General features: G+C 34.9%; 2 protein-coding genes across 2 annotated transcripts in view; one reads left to right on the top strand and one right to left on the bottom strand.

Annotated features, from left to right (window-relative positions):
* Positions 1-18,302, top strand: part of LOC134656859 (uncharacterized) — a 57,436-nt gene that overhangs the window by 15,658 nt on the left and 23,476 nt on the right. The gene's annotated exons all lie outside the window — the stretch shown is intronic.
* Positions 15,518-16,835, bottom strand: LOC134657148 (low molecular mass lipoprotein 4-like). The gene has a single exon (XM_063512700.1). It carries the CDS (start codon positions 16,814-16,816, stop codon positions 15,518-15,520), a length of 1,299 nt encoding a protein of 432 aa, XP_063368770.1. The 5' UTR covers positions 16,817-16,835.

The following is an 18,302-nucleotide window of genomic DNA, read 5'->3' as shown; positions in this document are numbered from 1 at the left end:
CAATCTATGCGTCCAAAGTTAAAACGGCCGTTTTTGTTTTAAGTTCATAGATCGGCGAATCCAGCAACATAAAACTAGTTTGATGTATTCAAAAGTTACTTTAATACTATGTAGATACAATACGTAGCGGCCCCCTTTAAAAAAATCTTTCGTTAAATTTAAATTATCACGATTATTTAGCAGTGGCGCTAGTGTGCACGTTGACGGGCTCTTAACTTACCTAGTAAACATAGAAGACTGACAACAGTGCCAACGCCGCGAGAATATTGACATTGTTGTTAATGGATTTAACATAGTTTTTTAAAATTTAACATTAATTATTAGAGTATTAAACTCTGTCTGACCGTAGTTATAGTTAGTCTTCCTAAAGAAATAGCGGAAGAATTAAAATATGATAAATTTGTAGGTAGCTTGAAGACTTATTTAATAAGTAATTGTTTTTATTCTATACAAGAATATTTGGATGATAATAAATACCATAAATAAGCATATACTACAAACAATTTTTTTGGCTACTATTTGTTTGTGTAGGTATTCTGTAATTTGTATGTTATAATTGTTTTATGTGTTAGTGTTAGATAAAATTGCAATACCCTTACAGGGTGTCATATTGTGAAACATTATTAGTTAAGAACATCTGTATGAACACCAATATGAAAGCAATAAATATTATATATTATATTATATTATTACTAAAGTAGGTAGACTTATAGCATAATAGAGCATTTAGGAATATTCTTATTTAACCTTTTGACCGCCACAGACTAACTAGATGCGTCTTTAAATAAGAACGTGCTTAAAATGCTTTAATTATACTATAGTGTATATATATGAAAGTCGGATTAAATACGTTTAGAAGCTATAAGTAGTAACAGTGACAGATTTTGTACGCTAAAATGAAAAATAAGAATAAGCGACACCTACATGCGGGGAATGCTGTTTTGTATGAAGATTGACCATAGAAAAATAGGTAAATAGATTAGGTAGGTATTTGTGTGATAGTAAAACATAGTTGGTTATAGGCGAAATAAGTATTTATTAAGCTGGCTCGCACGCGCACATTCTCAAGAGCCCATCAACGTGCACACTAGCGCCACTGCTAAATAATCATGATTATTTCAATTTAACGAAAGATATTTAAAAAAGGGGGGCCGCTACGTACTGTATCTTGTATTAAAGTACCTTGTGAATATATCAAACTAGTTTCTATGTTGCTGAATTCGTCAATCTATAAACTCAAAACAAAAACGGCCGTTTTAACTTGGACGCATAGATTGACGAATCCAGCAACATAGAAACTAGTTTGATGTACGAGTATTCAAAAGGTACTTTAATACAAGATACAATGCGTAGCGGCCCCCTTTTTTAAATATATTTCGTTAAATTGAAATAATCACGATTACTTAGCAGTGGCGCTAGTGTGCAGGTTGATGGGCTCTTAACAACAGCCGCGGTTTTGTGCATGATGCTTAGGAAGTCCTCGGGGAGCGCCTTCCTTAATTTCCCCCTGTATCCACGAGAAGTTTTCTGGAAGAAAAATAAGGAAATAAGTAACAGCAGGTTCATGTGGCAGCTATGAATGAAATATTTTCACATGAGTGCAGGCTATTTGCACCCAAAATATAGCTACTAGTAACTAATCGACGGGAACGACCATTTCGGGGAATAATATCCATTGGTTTTTATATATATTATCCGCTAGTTTTTATATATATGTATTATCCATTAGAGTCTCGTGAAGAGCAATATGAACGCTTACTGATGCACACCAAAAATATGAAAGTTAAGTTTTGTCCTAGACTCGAGGTTGCTGCTTGCTGCGCATTCCGCTAGTCATCAAGCAATAGGCCTGTATTATTTTTTTTGAATAAAAATATGACTAAGTATGTTTGTCAACAATGCAGCACATTAGAACTAGAACTGGATACCTTAGTTAAACCTTAAATGCATTCCCAGATTATGATATGATATGATATGATTTATTTATCTCACAATATACAATTTCACTTAAAATTACACATGGTAGATTTTCAGGAATTTATATTGTGATTGTCAGTTTTTTTCACATAATGAATAATTGAATATGAAGAATAACAGTATGTATCCTAGACCCAGTAACTACTTAACATAACTATCAAACAATAGTTACCTATCTCATTGCACAATACAGCCACACTCATACTTATTCAAAAAAGTTACTAAGACACGCCTAGTGGAACGTCACAGTTTTTTATGTCTAGTAAGTACTTAATTCAGTGCTCAAGAGAACTTACCTTCTGTGTGCAAGTTGCTCGAGAAAGGTATTGACTTACAGTAGTCTGGCCAATGGACAAGCCATCATCTTGACTAGTCCCGCGTTGGTAGTTGCCATCAGCTACCAGTATTACAGCTAATACTGTTAAAACCTAAAACAAATAAGAACATAGATGTAATATTTGTACCTAGGTAAGTAGACTTTCCCCTTTAGGTTAGGATATGAATGTTGAGGTAAAAAGTGGCTTAAATAAGTAACCTCTGTTAGTAAGTATAAGATTGTGCAACAGAATATCTTAACATACTAATTTTTACAATTATAATATGAGATAGTATTTAAGAGTTTAGTAGCATTGTCATTGAGACGCCTGTCTTACATGGAATACATATTAACTTTAAAGAAACACTACAATTTTATTAAGCTTTACCTTTAAGGTGTTTTGGTAATCCATCACCGTTTTGAGACTCTGCGTTAAGTTCGGCACATAAATGCACTGCACACTCCTTACACTCTGTAAATATGCCGAAACTCTTCGTCTGGCATATCAAACGGGTTGCAAGCGTTTCTTAAAGCTATGCACGAGATTTTTCGACGCTTTGTTTCTTCAACAGCAGCCGCGAGTAGGAATAATAAAATTTGACTTCCCTGCAAATAAAATATTGACTATATTATATAAAGCGGAACATTGTAACTAATAACTCTCAATATAATCATAGAAAAACGGATATTTACCTGTAATTTGTATTTGTAATAGGTTTATTCACTAGTTTTGCTTTCACGACAAGGCTTATCGTCACCTAAGAAGCACTTAGATAAAATTAACTAAGTTGAACTGTCAAAATGGGATAATATGTCAAATTATCCAACCCCCATGTTATGCAAATTGTCTTCTGTCATCTACCGCTGTCAAATGTGGATAACTCCATATATCGTCTGCTACCATAGTATGCATGATATAATCGTCGGTAACTAACGTTTTATTCACATATTTTATACCATATTGCGTGATAACTGCTACCGTGCTAAGCCCACTGGTCAACCAAATCTTGTCAGTAAAAAAAGGCGCGAAATTCAAATTTTCTATGGGACGATATCCCTTCGCGCGTACATTTTTCAAATTTGCCGCCTTTTTTAACCGACTTCCAAATCTCAAAGAAGGAGGTTATCAATTCGGTTGTATGTTTTTTTTTTTATTTTTTTTTTTACGTTTGTTACTCCATATCTCCGTCATTACTGGACCGATTTTGAAAATTGTTTTTTTGATTGTATGTATATGCATACAGATTGGTCCCGTTTTTGTCAAAACCCAGTTCTGATGATGGGATCCATGAGGAATCGAGGTAACTCCTCAAATCTTAAAGGCATACATATAGTGATTTTTGTGTTTTTATCAACAAATCAAGCATATACATTCAAAAACGTGGCATTTGATGAAGTGGAACTGCTGATGATGATCAGAACGGAACTCTTCAACGACGCATAGTACACGTTTGACGATTTGTCCTCTTCGTTATGTTTGTTAAGCAAGTTAAGTTTTTAAGCCACATTTTTGTCAAGCTCGAGTTCTGATGATGGAATCCATGAGGAATCGAGGGAACTCCTCAAATCTTAAAGGCATGCATATAGAGATTTTTGTATTTTCATCAGAAAATCAAGCATTTTTATTAAAAACTGTCGCATTTGATGAAGTGGAACTGCTGATGATGATCAGAACAGAACTCTTCAACGACCCATAGTTAACGTTTGGCGATTTGTCCTCTTCGTTATGTTGGTTAAGCAAGCTTAGTTTTTAAGCCACATTTCTGTCAAGCTCGAGTTCTGATGATGGGATCCATAAGGAATCCAGGGAACTCCTCAAATTTTAAAGGCATACATATAGTGATTGTTGTGTTTTTATCAACAAATCAAGCATATACATTCAAAAAAGTAACATTTGAGGAAGTGTAACTGCTGATGATGACCAGAACGAAACTCTTTAACGACGCATAGCTCGCGTTTGGCGATTTTTCCTCTTCGTTATGTTTGTTAAGCAAGTTAGGTTTTTAAGCCATATTTATGTCAAGCTCAAGTTCTGAACATGGGATCCATGAGGAATCGAGGGAACTCCTCAAATCTTAAAGGCACACGTATAGAATTTTCTGTATTTTCATCATAAAATAAAGCATTAACATTAAAAACTGTCACATTTGATGAACTGGAACTGCTGATGATGATCAGAACAGAACTCTTCAACGATGCATAGTACACGTTTGGTGATTTCGAATTTCGACTTTGACTTGGACTGGGACTCGGACTCGGATCCAGATCCGGACTCGTATCCGGATCCGGTTCGGACCTGGACCCGGACCTGGACTCGGACTCGGACCTGGACTAGACCCGGACCTTGACCCGGAAAACCACTATGATACCTAAACTAAATAAACCACTATGATTACCTACCATAAAATGTAGGTATAAAGTATGAGGCCAAACCCCTCCCGCTCAAACCCCCGTACACCGCACCGCATATGCGCTGTTAAGTGGGTTAGGTTAGGTTAGAACTGCTATCCTCACAGAACCGAACAAAATTGGGTTAGGTTAGGTTAGAACTGCGAGCCTTACAGAAACGAAATGCTACTAGAAAAGTGGGTGGTTTTACCTCCTTTTCTACATAGCGCACCATCTACAATAATCTTTCACCGGGCCGCATAGAAGTCGGTTTTTTTTTCTTAAAAATTATCTACTGTCAAGATCTGGTTGACCAAGTATATTTAACGTATAAAAATAAAAATACAGAAAAAAAAATTAACTATCTTAATTTTTTTTTCTGTATTTTTATTTTTATATTTTTTTTTATTTATATAGTTCGGCTTTTAATCAAGTAATAAAGTATCCATATGGTTTACGAAGTCTTAATTCAACTATTAAAGACGACGAGTACAAAAAACTTTAAGCTAGCTCTCAATATTTAACATTTTTTTTTATATTATTATTAATTTGACCTTACAATTACTGGTAAGTAGGTAAGACCGTTAAATAATTAAAATGATTATTAGAAAATTATCACCAATTACTCTAAGAAAACTTTATTCCGAAACAGGGGACACGAATTCACGAACTTAGGAGCTGAGCTAAATTTGTATCACGAAATGGGAGCCAAATAAGAGGTTCACGAAAAAATTCATATAAAAATAAGTTTCAACTAAAGCCCTATAGTTCATACATTAAATTATTAACAAAGAACTAATATAACTTACTCAAAAGCTTTCAAGGTATTGATATGCTTAGTAATATTTAAAAAAAATGCTTAGTAATATACAAACTCTCAAGAGCCTTAACCTGCCGAAACAGGGGCCCTTTACCTTATGTTATTTCATTTAGGTACCTATGCCATAACCTAAACTAACTTACCTACTTTACATAATATACTATAATTTTATTATTATACTTACTTTATTTTAGCATTATTTTAATTGAACATCAAGACACTCTTTAAATATCCCATTAAATTAACGCCTTGCTAATTAGTTAACACTGTCAGGTTGAGATATAGTAGAAAATCTACTTAAATGTCTCAACTTTGTAGTGGGCGCTAATGGGTTGAGGAGGCTCGTTAATTTTAGATCTTGTGAAGTCTACCTACTTATTTATGCGTAGATAAACTAGAAATTTTCTTCTCAAAAAATCAAAAGGCCCGTTCACATTCGTTTGGTATCGCATATTCATTAATTGAATCAAATACTCTCCAGCAATCTACCAAGTTCTAACTGAGAATTTTAGCACTGAATACCTTTTTAGAAATTTCTTCACCACTCACGAATCGTCCATCTCCAATACCAAACCGTCTGTGCGCACGCGACGCAACAGCGACGATTAAAAGATTTTTATAAACGTTTCATATTAATAGCAACTGGGTTAGTGTGTGGAAAATTCTTTTTCACGTGCCTTTGTTATTCCGTTAAACTAATTTGTTGAACGAACTTGCTCTGGTTATTTCTAAGTATGGTCGTTATTGTCGTTTGCATCGACTGAGAAAGTTACGTGCTACAGAGTATAATAATACAAATTAATTGGGATGAAATTGCTGACTTAGATGTCGATACAACTGATACAACTCAACAGTGAAGCCGATTGCTAAGCAACATAATAACTAAGTAAATCAAAATGTCATATATGAATGAACCCTATAATAAATTTGAATTGAACCACCCTACAAAAAATATTGAAAACTCAACCCTATCAAAAGATTTTAGATTTTTATCGAAGAAATAAATTAGAACAAACATACCCCAGTACCTAACCTAATTTAATACGAGGAAACCGACGTGATGCAAATGAGATGAAAACTGCTGAAAAGTAAATCGATTGTTTAAACCAGCAACCTTCAATTGTTTTCTAACAGTTAAATTTCACCTCCGTATGACTTGCATTATTCAAACATATGGTCTCTATTACATGAGCTTAAGGTTCATAATTCTTTTTTTAATCTCAGTTGGTCTGGCAAGTCATGTAGGTGTCGTTTTTAACCACGTTTGGTCAAGGATTGGCGACGTAGCCGCATTCCGAGTCCAAGTTCATGACATAATGACTCTGCTTTATTGTGCCTCTCTTGTTTTTATTGTTAGAGTATCAGCGAAAGTTGTGGTCAAATGTCATGTTCACAATATAATAGTGAAAATGATAGTGTGGTTTACTTTGAGTTTAAACAACATTGGAGTTCGAAATGGCCGCTTATTTGCGTGGGTGATGCAAGTAACCGGAGTGGTAAACTGTTGATGTAGATTTTCCTATCTCAATATCACATTTTCTCATTCTCCGTATGATAGTTGGGAGATTTTATAATATGTAGTTCATTAGCCTTTTAGGCTGTTCGACTTCAGAGTTCTTCAGGACTCTTTATTTTTTCTACGTTTTTCTTTTTATCATGTAAGCTCTGTTCTAGCTTGTACTTAAGTATGTTAGTATCAAATCATTATTAGGTTCCTACATAAATACTTTGCCTACGGTAACGGTGCGAAATAGAATCATTTAATCATTTAACCATTGCAAATTAAGATGAATTGTGTAAATGAATACCACTATCTATGAATACTATCGTTTTGTTCTAACGTTTTACCACCTGATACAATTCTCAGCTGACATAATAAATGAATCGCCTGCTTATTGGATTTTGGATAATCTGTAAGTTGTAAACTCACGAATACTTACTTACACTGACAGGTTACAATACCGCATGCAATTTAAAAATCTAGTATGGTACAATGTGTTTGACTTTCTACGAACTTTCTTGTAAATATAGAAACTAGCTGTACAAGACATCAGTTCGAGGCACTGCTCTAATCAGCTTAGCCACGGTGCAAACTTTGTCAGAGGTATCTAGAGCCGGCCACTTTCTAGATCTAGACCGACGGAGATTAATACTTTCCGCTAGATATCGCCGTACACTATGTTATGTCCACTCGTAATATCTGTAACTATAATGTCAGTTGGTCGCGGTTTTGCCTTTAGAACACAACAGTTGACGCTGAGTGACAAAAGATATTGCCAGGTTAGTAGAATTAAATATGAAACTTTTGTAAGAAAGTGAAAAGACAACTGTCAAACATTTGGCCAAAAATATTTCATATAGATGTACTTTCTGTAGGTGGGCATGTTATGCAAAGAGTATAGTAAGTATAATGTTATGTATACCTATCAAATATATCAATAGACAATTGAATAACAAGGAAAGCCAACCTTTATCGAAAACATCCCGCTTAAGATCGTCATTTCAAACGGAATAGGTAGGTACCTATGTAAGTGCTCACATTTCTCTCAATCTGAATTACATGGATTAATGTACTTATAACTCTCACTGGTTATTTTCCCGTGCAAGCGATTTTGTACCATTATTGACTTAGATACAGAACAGATGCGTGTAGTATTAAGACTAAAAATCCTTTCTTAATATCGTAAATCAAACGATGAAATCCGAATAACTTGAGCTGGCTAACCTTAAATCATCGTAACTATAGTTTGATTTTATACGAGTAACTAGTCCGAAGTTATAAACAACTTTCGATTTTTGAATTCATATACCTAATTGTTTTAAGTAATAATAAAAACAATATTTTCAAAAATAATGATTACGACAGGTTATGTGATGTGTCACAGCTATGTTATAATCAATAAAGGAACTTAGATTAATAATTTAATTTACGAATACGCAGTAGGTAATATTGCAGTAATAACGCTGGTACCTACAGTTGCCATCCGAAAGTACTCTAACTTAACACTCAACTTACAATTGATAAACCCAGGTTATAAAATCACTGCTGTCAGTTACGCTGCTTGGTTGTAATTTTATAGCTTTCATTTCCATATGAGTTCAGTACAAGATCACGAGCTATCACCGAATACCCGAATTAGTCAAGGTTTACCTCACAAGTTATTGTGTACACAGGAAATCTTTCCATATTTTTTAATAAGCAGGTGGGATGAGTAGTAATGAGTACCAACTGTTATATGTTAACTGTTATATAACTTTATATCATAATATCTGGGAGACCGAGCTTTGCTCGGAAAACATATAAAAACTTAAAAATGCGCGTTTACCCAGAGATAAAACCTAGCTAGATCGATTTTTCGCCCTCGAAAACCCCCATATAGCAAATTTCATCGAAATCGTTAGAGCCGTTTCTGAGATCCCCGAAATATATATATAAATAAATAAATAAACAATAATTGCTCGTTTAAAGGTATTAGACAGATAAGTTATCAAAGACACTATCATTTTATAAGTACCTATATTTTTTGTCGTCATCTTCCGTATTGATGTTGTTACAGTATAACAAGGGTCAAGATTAAGTCTTGTTTACTTTTTCAATAAGTACATACATATTTTTATGCTAATAAAAAGGGATCTGTGGCTGTGATTTTGATAAAATGTTATTTTGTTAATAACATTTGTTAAAAGATTAGTACTTTTTGAATGTTCTTATTAAGAACAATAAATGTTTTTACCGATCGTTGAAAACATATTTACTTATCTGAGGAAGAAAATTTAACATTTGTAAAGAGAAATGGTTGTCTACGTCCAATAAACATTTACGACTCAACTAAGTAGTAATTTATAACGTGGTTGATGTTAGTAGCGTTTCATCTATCATTGAGCATAAAAACAATCAAGTTTATGTTCATTACATTGTGACATTAATTGCAATACGAGTATGGTACGTGTCTCAGTGGCCCCCACAAAAGGCATCAGCAATATTTTCACTAATAGCACTATAACAAAATGTGGCCCGCAAAACTTAGACATTGGAACATCTATTGTATACCGAGTGACTACTTAACAATTATGAGTTTCATTGATACTCGAGGGACATTGACCATATTTGTCGTAACAATTAATAGATTTCTACTTTCTTATCGGATCTTTTTTAATTTCATAACACAGGGCATATGAATTATGCAGATTGAAGGCCATTTTTCCAATCCAAGGTCGTTATTGGGAGCTTAAATCCGGTTGGTTTCTTACGCGTTTTGTTTGTTGAAACGATACGGGAGAAGGGACAGCCTTGGCCGAAAGTTTAAAGTAGAACCTACTTCTAAATTAATTATGAATAATTTTCAAATCCTAAATGAAACAAAGACGTTCAAACTTAAACTTGAAAGTGCCTGCGTACCTATTTCTTTGTCAAACGTAAAGTAAGCGGACAGACTTTCTTCAAAAGAATAAAAATACAAGGAAAATGCACACAAGGCTGCCTAATACTTTTGGCCAAGACTGTAGGTACTTTTGTGAGAATAGCGGTAGATTAGAGTAAATTGATCTAGTTTAGTGATTAGTTTAGTTATTTAATAATTGGCGTTATTTATTATAAATCTTTGAGAAGCTATACTATGATTTTTATTATTAGCATTAAATCTTAAGTGCATGTTCCACTTCTGTACCATTGTGTACTTTCGAGTGTTGAATCAAACCGTATGGCGATTCAAAGAAAACATGCATTGGTTTTTATTTATACACAGCCTAATAAAATGTTCCCCTTTCTTCCAATAAAGCAAGCAATAACTTAAGCAAGCAGGTAATAACTTAATTAGTACCTACCTAATAATGAATTAGTATTGTTCTGTTTTTTAAGCCAGGTAGGTATGTGATACGAGTTGTTGGAAAATCACTTAGTTGATATTATTATCTAGGTTCTTAAATGGACAACGTTAATTTCCCTAAGTAAGTACTAAAGTGTTAAGTGGTGAGTACTAAAATAAAACAATGTTTGTGAAATACACTGGACCTAGTACGGACGGATGTTAATTAATACAGGTACCTATATTACTCTGTTCTCTGTTACTATATACGCGATCTATATAATTAACGTTAGCATATCATAGTAGGTACTTACAAATATGGGGAATTATGGCCGTTCCGTGTGGAGTCGAAAGCCTCTCATTGAGTAAGTAGGATAGGTATATAAATATATTTATCTATCGGTTGACTAAATGGTTGCTTCGAACTAAAATCTATACTAAACCAATTAAAAATCAACCATAATTATTTCCATTTCAGGTACTCGATTTTTGGCCAGCTGTTCTTATTTGAAAACGTTAACGGCCATAGAGAATTTGATGAATCTGAGAAAGTTAAGGTTTAGAAGATTTATCAACGCGACAGGGAACACATGTTAAACATGTTCAGTTTATTTGACCGATGGATTTAAATATTAACCCTTGACTGGTCATTGAATTGAATTAAGTATTTGCTACCGCAGATGAAGTAGTAGGCCGCAATCGACAACATTCGTTTTTTGGCAGTTGACATATGCCAAATGGAAATTACGGCCTACGAGAGTTCACATTTGGAACCCTTGGAGGATATAATCAAACGGAGACGCCATGTCTGTAATTTTCTGTACAAAACAGTCTGCCGATTTTTGCGGGGGAGGGGAACGTCAAATGTATGCGTAACGTAAAAATAGCCATGTCAGATAAACGTCAGTCCATACATTGTGTATGACCGTTGGCCGCCTATTTTCGACAGAGGGGAAAGCCTGTCAATGGCTACTCCGTTTAGTTGTATCCTCCAAGTTGGAACCAAGTATTTCGCACGTAGCTAATAAATATGCACTGTCGATTAATGTCGTTGATATTTTATAAAACGCTTAAGTATCAATCGATTAACGATAAATACAGTTTCTTCTAAAAATACCCAATAACAATTAGCAGTAGCGGTGGAAGCTGTAACTATAAAGTTTCATTGATGTTTAACGTTTTTATTACTGTTCTAGTGATTTGCATTGGCTACTTGTATTGCTATTTTATACGATACTGTTCTGTTGGGGCAATAAAACAGGTTTAAGGCATGTTTATACCTTAAAAGGCATGTTTAAGGTAAGTATTTTTGATCATATTGCTATTTTGGAGCTGTAACACATCGTTTACCCGGCCTACTTCCAAAGAAGCTTTTGATGACAGCCGATTTCTTAAAAGTTATTATGTAATTTTTTTGGTTCTGGTGACTTTTTGGACCTGGGTTCCTTTAAAATAATCTTTCGAAATAATTTTTAGCTTGCAAGATTTTTATTATTGTATGTATGTTAGTTTGTAAGGTATCTATGGGCCTTAGTTGCCTGACAATAAATGATATTTGATATTTGATTTGATTTGATTTAAAGGAGGATTTTTAGGAGGAATCTGGGGATAATGTAAAATGAAGAGATCCTCAATCAAGTAGATAATGTTAGTAATGTGCACCAACACTGTTAATTACATTTAGTGCATTGAGCCGGTCACGCCCTTAGCCAGTTCCTAGTTCCATTCGCACGGAAACACGCCTAATGAATGCCCACGGGCGTTTGCGGAAAAGATACAATGCGTATGACCACTGAGCACGAGCAGGGTCATTTTAGTAATTCAGTGTAGCCCGTGAAGCGCTGGTGGCCTAGCGGTAAGAGCGTGCGACTTGCAATCCGGAGGTCGCGGGTTCGAACCCCGGCTCGTACCAATGAGTTTTTCGGAACTTATGTACCTACGAAATATCATTTGATATTTACCAGTCGCTTTTCGGTGATGGAAAACATCGTGAGGAAACCGGACTAATCCCAATACGGGCCTAGTTTACCCTCTGGGTTGGAAGGTCAGATGGCAGTCGCTTTCGTAAAAACTAGTGCCCACGCCAATTACTGGGATTAGTTGCCAAGCGGACCCTAGGCCCCCATGAGCCGTGGCAAAATGCCGGGAAAACGCGAGGAAGATGATGAGTGTAGCCCGTGGGGCTGTCGGGGAGTCATTGGCTTTCATTCTGATTACATTAAAGTAATTTAGAAGTATTAATTGGCTGGTAGAGACTGATACAGAACTAATAAAAATTAAATAAATTACTAGGTATACGGTGGGTATCGATTAAAGGAAAACTTTTAGCAAAAAACTACTCAGTCAATCGTAACTAATCTGTCGTCACTTAAATATAGAAAATCTGGTTAAAATGACATCTACTTTTGGCCATAATTATCTCAATTTTTAATTCAAAGTCAAAAGTTAAACCACCAGCACACTTTTGGCATATTTATAACAAAAATAAAACGTCGTAAAGCATCGGCTACATAATAGTATAAATTCTTTGCACAGTTATATTTTAGAAATCTAAGTTATCTAAAATATGCGAATCGAATCGTCATATACCATCGGTCGGTGTTTTGGTCAATTATCATTTTAACAGGTCAATTCTCATATGCCTTTACTTTCACCCTGTTCACAATAATTTCGTAACCAAAGTAACAAGACAGGTCGAACAAATAGTATACTATACAGGAATACCTTTAAACGAGCAATTCTTGTATATTTATTTATCTTTATATTGGGGATCTCGGAAACGTCTCTAACGATTTCGATGAAATTTGCTATATGGGGGCTTTCGGGGACGAAAAATCGATCTAGCTAGGTCTTATCTCTGAGAAAACGCGCATTTTTGAGTTTTAATATGTTTTCCGATCAAAGCTCGGTTTCCCAGATATTAGTATACTATACAGGAATTGGGCTTTAGTACTCACCCAGGTCCATAGCGGGTTGGGAATTTCACATACCTACACCTTTGAATTTATTCGTGTTTTCTTGACCAATAATTGTTTGACGACGTATCAAAGCGTTTGAATGCGAAGACGGGGCAGGAATCCTGTACTGAAAATTATACTGAAGAGTGAAGATCAGTCAGTACGCGCCACCAGCAGCAGTGGTAACAAACTTAACAAAGACTGTGAGTTCGTTGTACCGTGCTACATCGACGAGAGTGTTCGCTTGATTGATGACTGTTTAATAACAGCGTACTACCGATGTAACATAACATTCCTTGTAACGCCGATATTTTATGGAATGCGCAATAAACTTACGATTGAATTCTTTTCATAACTTGATGCCGTAAATCTGTCACACTTATTCAGAACCTACTCTATTTTAATCTAAGCGCGGAAAACGCATATCGTTTTTATGTAATATGACGAAAAATTATTGTCATTCTTTTAGAATTTTATGATACATGTGCTGTGCACGAATGTAGCTCGCTAATGCTAAAATTATGAGTAATATGCAACCGAAAATATGCGGACGGAACGCACTTGACATTAGATTAAATTAAACTAGCATGAACCTTCTGGCTTCGTTAGAAGGTGGTTAGAAGCTATAATTAAAGTGATTTGCGTGAGTAGGCATCATTTAACAATTAGTTGCCATAACCACAATGACCGTTACTAGACATCTGGGTCGCTCGCGCAGCTACGGTTCTCAAATAACACGTGCCTACTTATAGACAGCTGACTCTACGTGTACAGTCAGCATAAACAGTAGCGGATGAAACAACGCGCCAAAAGTATCTTCAACCTTCGGATACTTCTTCATAATATAGGTACAAATGAGTTATAACGAAGAAAATATAGAAAATCCAATAAACATTAAACGAATACGTCTTAATTAAATTTGAATATCAAATCGGCGGATTTGATATCCAAATTTAACATACGTACATACGTATTACGTAGGTACATACGAGACGAAGAAAATGTAGAAAAATCCATTAAATGAATACGTCTTAATTTAATTTGAATATCAAATCGGGCGTATTGATGGAGTGGTGGTGTGGAAATGTCATTAAAATGTCTGAATACGGAATACATTAATATTGATTGAATATTTATTTTGCCGACCGATCAAATCGTAGGTACAAATTAAGTATGTGCGAAGATTTCATGTAGGTTCTGTAAAAAATAGTAGTTACCTAATTATTAAAAAAAATACTACAAATAAGTAGGTGGTTGATTCTCTTTTTTTTAGATTAAGAGAGTAAAATACTATGTTACGTAGTTGTTTCCAAGTCACTAAATACCTACATGGAAGTATTTATAAAAACAATAATCGTAGTTTCTGTTTAGAATACCTTGAATACAGTTACAGATGAGACAGTAAAATATAAAACACTTGTATGTAAAAAAAAAACTGAATAACTACTTACTCAATTCAATGAAAAAACTTGTATTCATTTCAATGAAAATAATCAGCGAGCTCAAATCAAATACCATATCGCGCCTTGCTACTGAATTGACAGATTCGTTAAAATTTTAAAGAAAGCGGTGTGATTTGCCGGGCGTTGCCCGCGTTATGAATTATTTAGCATTTTACATCGCCATGATGTTGATTTTGCTAATAAGGATTTTATTATACCAACTTCCGTTTCTATATTCACTTAAGTCACAGTCTGAAGTTTTCATACTCGATTAATAGTATCATTTGAATAGAAATTCATAAAAATAGAAATATACACTGTATATTATAAAGCATGTCTATATTTTTACAATCATACCGGAAGAAAAGGTTTGAAAGGGGGGTGAGAAGGGATTTTAACGCTACTGCTACAAAAATAATGTATTCCAATTTAAAATGGAGCTATAGTAATACGCATAATAAAAAAAAATCGATCCAACAGTCTTCCAAAATCACCTTAGTATGAAAACCCCTCTCACCCCAAATACGAGGCACTACGGGGTGAGGTGGGTTTTCCTCTTTATCGTCAAAGTTATGAAATGGAACTACCCAAAATAAAATAAAAACTAAAATACAAACGTCCGGAACACTTATTATATACACCATTCGGTTTTCATATGTAAAAATAAAATGTTATCGAGGTTTGAATTTCAGTTTTGACCCTACTCACCCCATTTTACGGTAACACATTAGGCAAATCCAATTAGTTTTGCACTTCGCACATACATAGGTATATTTCATTACTGTTTTATTTAATCCACACCACCCATACGTTTACTTTATGAAATACATAATGCTTTGTTCCTGTTGCCATGGAGCTATGAACCATTTAAAATCATCCAATTCTTTGTCGTCGGCACTACCATAAAGATAAGATTCTGGACTTATATCCGCTTTCCACTTATAGTTAAATTTACGGTCAACGATGTGAAATAGTAAATCATCATCAACCTTAAAAGGTTCCAGCGCCCACTGATATTGCAGATCATTGGAATCTTCTGAACCCCAAACTTTCCTGTTCCCGTTTTCGTCGTTGTCGTCTATCTTAAGAAATAACTTTTCCTCTGTATTCTTGATTTTGAAAAAAACTTTGTCGTGTTCCCAAATCGGATATAATTCCCAACGAACTGCACTACTGGTATTATCCTTGCTGTCGCACCACGCAAATGTATTCTTTATGGCATTCTTGTCTGGATTTGCGTTTAATTTGACAGCTTTAAAGTTCTTCTTTCCCATTATTTTAACGAAACTACTTTTAAAGATCAATTTGAAGGCTACAGGAAAGTATTTAGTAATCATTTCGTTAGAACTGTTCCAAAGCTTATAAGCAAACTCCATTGTGTTTTTAACTCCTTTCTCTAATAATTTCCGAACAACGTCTGATATGGCAGATCCATTACCACTTCCATCTAAAGTTAAACTGAGATTCACTGCGCTATCGTAATTACCTGCTACAACTCTTTTACGTAACTCTTCGCCCATTTCAGTTATATTTATGTACGCTCTGTGGCTGTTGTCTCCGAACAGCGTCAAGCCTTGTAGCTTTTCTGGAAGTTGGTAACCATGACAATGGAGAAGCCCTTTCATTGGTAGTTCTTCGTTAAGATTTTTAATGTCTGCTTGCGTGTCTTCAAATCCAAATACTACGACGCTGCCAGTTTCGAACTTAACCATTCTCGCAATGTCCTGAGCGCAACTTTTGTTTATGGGAGCACCCATTAGAGTGACAAGTTTTACGCTGTTATCTTTAATATAGCTAGCAGTATTGCAGTTGGTGTAGCTGATGACAGGAATGCGATTGGGTATTTTCCTGTCTTTGTCCGGTCCGTTGCTGACGAGCTGGTACTGATGGTTCACGTTGTAGCAGTTTGCGAAGCCACTGACACCCGCTCCGGACTCGATTTTGCCTTCGCCCCAATAATCCACATGGTCGATCAGATTGGTTGAAGATAGCGGTAATCTGACTAGGTTGTATTCACCGATGTAGGGCACCTCCGAGTACGGGTATATGTGGTTAATGTTAGTGTTGTAGTTTGGACGTCTCGCCAATTTCCAAACTGTTATTGAATGCATCTTTTCGCGTTATTTGTTAGTGTATTCGAAGAAAAGAGGAAATTTGTTGGTTTTATAAAATTATCTAACAACAAGATGTCATAGCCTAATGACAATCGTTATTGAAGTAATGTAAAATGCAGATAATTTGACGTTTATATTTAGTAGTAAAACATTTATGTTATCACATTTCCTGCCCTTATCATTTCGGAAATACCTACCACATCAACCTCAAATTATCGAACTGACCACCACATGTGACCAAATGATGTCACAATGCATAATTTAACAATGGATATAGGTACATATACTTACTAGTAAATTTGTATGAAACAGAAAATGTTATTTTGTCCTACATATATATGTACTTAGGTATGATTTTTTTTTCTAATGTTTATGTGGACAATTAAGTGCTACCAATAAAAGGCTTTGAGTTCTCTACCTACTCGTAATGTCACGAGGTCAAGAATCGGCTAAGAGGCGACTGATTATTAACACATTTGTTGGTTTTTCATAAAATGTGAAAGTTGCATTGGGCATTGGCCGAGTGAATGCGATTGAGATATAAATGAGCCATATTGCCAATTAAGAACCGTTGCCAAGTTCATTATCACTGCTCTTCAAACATTATAAAAATATTAAGTTCATATGGAAATGCTTTAATAACATATTGTCACACTTTATAGGAATTTAAAAAAAAATATCTACCTACCCTTGGGGTATTGGCTTGTTAATGAGATATTGTCTTATTCTAGAATGAGCCGAAAATACACAGATTCATTATTTATTTATTATTATTTATTAGCGACCCGCCCCGGCTTCGCACGGGTTAACAAATTATACATAAACCTTCCTCTTGAATTACTCTATCTACTAAAAAAACGCATCAAAATCCGTTGCGTAGTTTTAAAGATCTAAGCATACATACAGACAGACAGACAGACAGGGATGTAGTGATGATGTAGTGATTACTAACCAATCGGTAGGTAGGTACCTACTAAATCTTGTAGACGCCGAAGAAAGAATATTACAAAGTATAAATCTGTGTTTTATGAATTAATTAAATAATTATAGTCTCAATTTCTTCTTTAACTAATTATGTGCATGATACAAGTTCCCTTAATGGATTATAACTACCGTCATTAGATCTCTAATTTCCACTAATTTGTCAAGACAGTGTCTCCGCTATCTGCGACGATTTCCTGTGGCATACCGTCTACCAATATAGTCACCAAGTCTCAAAATACATCGTCACATGCCACTTTCACTAGAAATTATAATATCGGTGAAATATTGATTAAGTATAACATAGATACTTTTACTCATCCACTTTGAATTCGAAAATCAATAGATTGCCTCTCAAGCTCGTATTTTTATTTGCAAAAACAACCTTATGTCCTTGAATTTGAAGTGCACATTCCAAAGGAAGGTTGATGGGTGCTGTAAGTTTTAAAATAGTAAAAATGTGTCTAAATGCAAATCGGTGACGCCTGAACCGGTTTTAATG

This window comes from Cydia amplana, chromosome 19 (assembly GCF_948474715.1).
Source record: "Cydia amplana chromosome 19, ilCydAmpl1.1, whole genome shotgun sequence".
In the NCBI taxonomy this organism is placed as follows: Eukaryota; Metazoa; Arthropoda; class Insecta; order Lepidoptera; family Tortricidae; genus Cydia; species Cydia amplana.
This window is presented reverse-complemented; position numbering and strand designations above follow the sequence as displayed.